At 36.6% G+C, this 2,755-nt stretch overlaps 1 protein-coding gene across 1 annotated transcript in view; it reads left to right on the top strand.

Annotated features, from left to right (window-relative positions):
• Positions 1–2,213: 2,213 nt before the first annotated feature.
• LOC111874547 (insulin-like growth factor-binding protein complex acid labile subunit) overlaps positions 2,214–2,755 on the top strand; it is a 9,671-nt gene continuing 9,129 nt past the window's right edge. The window contains exon 1 of the mRNA XM_023870135.2: positions 2,214–2,303. Coding sequence (XP_023725903.1) covers positions 2,271–2,303 — 33 coding nt within the window. The 5' untranslated portion in view covers positions 2,214–2,270. The remainder of the gene's footprint in view (positions 2,304–2,755) is intronic.

The following is a 2,755-nucleotide window of genomic DNA, read 5'->3' as shown; positions in this document are numbered from 1 at the left end:
CTGCATATGTGGAAGATAATGTCTGAGAAAAAATTTTAAAAGGTTTTTTGCTTATACTGAGAGGCAACACACCTCCATCTGACATAGATTTTTTGGTTCTCTGTGATTCCTGTATATTAGAGGTCAATGTTCCATCACTGGAGCTACATACAATATTTTCCATGTTACACAGTGTTAGACATGCTATTCAAAATGTAAGAATTGTTGCTTTAAGCAACAATTTACTACAGCAAGTGTTGTTTCAGCTCCCCCATCTGAAACAATACAATTGTTAATTAAAGCCCTCCAACATGAACAGAGTCATAATTATAAAATTAAAGGTAGCCATTCAGTAGTTGATTTAGTTTGAAAAACCATAGTGTTCTTGCACCAGCATATCATTTACATCGATATGATATTGCAGTCTGTTAAAAATGACTTTCTCGAAAATCTTAGAAAAGGATGTCATCAAAGATATGGGTATATATCAGAACTGTCACCCTTTTTGTAGATAGGATTAATTTGAGAATACTTCAAGCGGTCTGGAAAAATACCGAGGCTCAGTAGTTTATTACATACATAAGTTAATGGAGACAGAATAAATGGTAGACTTCTTTTTAAAATATTTTGCGGATTTTCTCATCATATCCATGTGAACTCTTCGATTTTAAAGATTCAATTATGTCTTTAATTTCACTGGTGGTTACTGGAGTCATAGTTATATTAGGGAATGGATGTTGAAATACCTTGAAGCAATAGTTTAAGGAATCCACGACCTTAGAGGATGGGCTAGGTTGAGTTTGGGGTGCCAGGGCAGAAAAATAATTATTAATAGTATTAGCTATTATTTGTACATTGTTACACAGTTTACCATAAATATTTATACTTGGGACTGAATAATTAACAAGTCTGGTATTGGTGACAGTCTTAATTTTGTTTTTAGAGTTAGAAATTAGCTTATTATAGAATGATCTTTCTGCTTCCTTTACAACCTCAGTTAACACCTGTATTGCTCTATGCTCCGATACAGATTCTTTCCCTGTCACATGCCACAATTACTAATACGGCACAGAACAAACTACATTTGTTATTAACGCTGGATTCACTTTTTTAAACAACTATTGGTAATAACCGCAGTTTCAAACGCGTATGTCATACACTCCTTCCTACCAACGCTATCAACACGATCAACACCAACCATCACAAGCGATAACAAACTCATCATTATCGGTGAGCTACTTGGCCGCGGTGACGTAACGATCACATTACTGCTGCCATCTCTACGCAGACGTCTGCTAACTAATTAAGAAAAAGCCTCCAGCGCCGACAGAATGATCCATAAAATAGAATGCTACCATGCTACCCTCATTATATTCCTTCGGTTATTTCATTATTTTGGCCACATAATTATTTCAGTATTGAACTTGGAAGCATGTATAGTTCAAGATTATGAGGTTTGTCATAGTTCTGCAATTATTTTACTGCTTTTCATATATTATTAAATGCAATCGTAATCTTGTTGGCAAGAGTGTATTTCAGATTCTCGAGTTTCGTCACATTATTGAAATTAATAACGGATGGAAACCTGAGTATCATTGCTTGTTATGCATGATTTATAATATATTAAGGTAATTGAAAAAAAAACTGTATTCTGTGTAGCACGTAAGTGTAATTCGCTTAGTGGAGGGTGGAGTCAAACTGGGTCCACTTGGAACGGCGCCCACTGATTGGCCTATTGTAGCCTGCCCCGGGTAATTATAATGATGAAGAATTTGGTGGAATGAAGATTAGCAGGGGAAACCGAAGTACTCGGAGAAAACCCGCCCCAGCGCCACTCTGTCCACCACAAATCCACCTTGAACAGACCCGGGATTGAACCCGGGCCGCCGCGGTGGGAAGCATTTAACTGTAAGTTGTAAGCAACGTTATGAAATTACATAGAGGTATCTGTATTCGTCCGATAATGAGAGTTGTTTGAGGTTTACTATCGGAAATGAAGTAAAACTGTTCTGAGATATGAGAGAGGTTTGTGATAGCAAATACGAGTATTTCACAAGTTGCAGAGAAATGGTTTGTAAGACGGAGTTACGGTAGTAATACGTGTTTGGTTCATTCGTCACTGGACAGATGAGTGAAGATGGAAGTGGTCAATAACGACGTCAGCTGCAGACAGATTTGATAATAATCTTTAATAGAGTGACGAATCTCGGCTTCACAGAGCGGCCTTGCTCGCTGATCCGTCTCTTCAGTTGCCTACAGCTGCTGGACTCTTCTCTCTATATTTGTTTTCTATGTCATCTTCTCTGAAGCTATTAATAAAACAGGTAATGTATACGTGAGTAAACCCTCTTAAATCGAATCCTGTACAACAAAAATGTAAGTTATGTTAATGTGCCAATGGCTTATTCGTCTACGAATAGCAACGGAAGTGTGAAATACAAAGATGTATTATTTTGCTTATCTCCCTGGTCTTGATGTTATTCACTGCAGAGACAAAGAAATTCGGATGAGAATATATTATTGCAAAACTGATCACACTAAATAAAACCTTCTTTGGCTTCATCTACTAAACATAATTTTCAAGAATTTAATATACGTGCTGAATTCTCATTATAGTCCCAACGAAGGTATTTTTTTAAATTATATATACAGTGGAACCTCGCTTAACGAGCATAATTCGTTCCAAAATCTTACTCGTAATGCGAAACACTCGTTAAGCGAAACAATTTTTCTCATTTAAATTAATGTAAAATACGATAATGCATTCCATGCCGAA

The sequence above is a fragment of the Cryptotermes secundus genome, unplaced genomic scaffold (genome assembly GCF_002891405.2).
Source record: "Cryptotermes secundus unplaced genomic scaffold, Csec_1.0 scaffold831, whole genome shotgun sequence".
NCBI lineage: Eukaryota > Metazoa > Arthropoda > Insecta > Blattodea > Kalotermitidae > Cryptotermes > Cryptotermes secundus.
The sequence above is the reverse complement of the archived record's forward strand: the minus strand, read 5'-3'. Positions and strand labels throughout refer to the sequence as shown.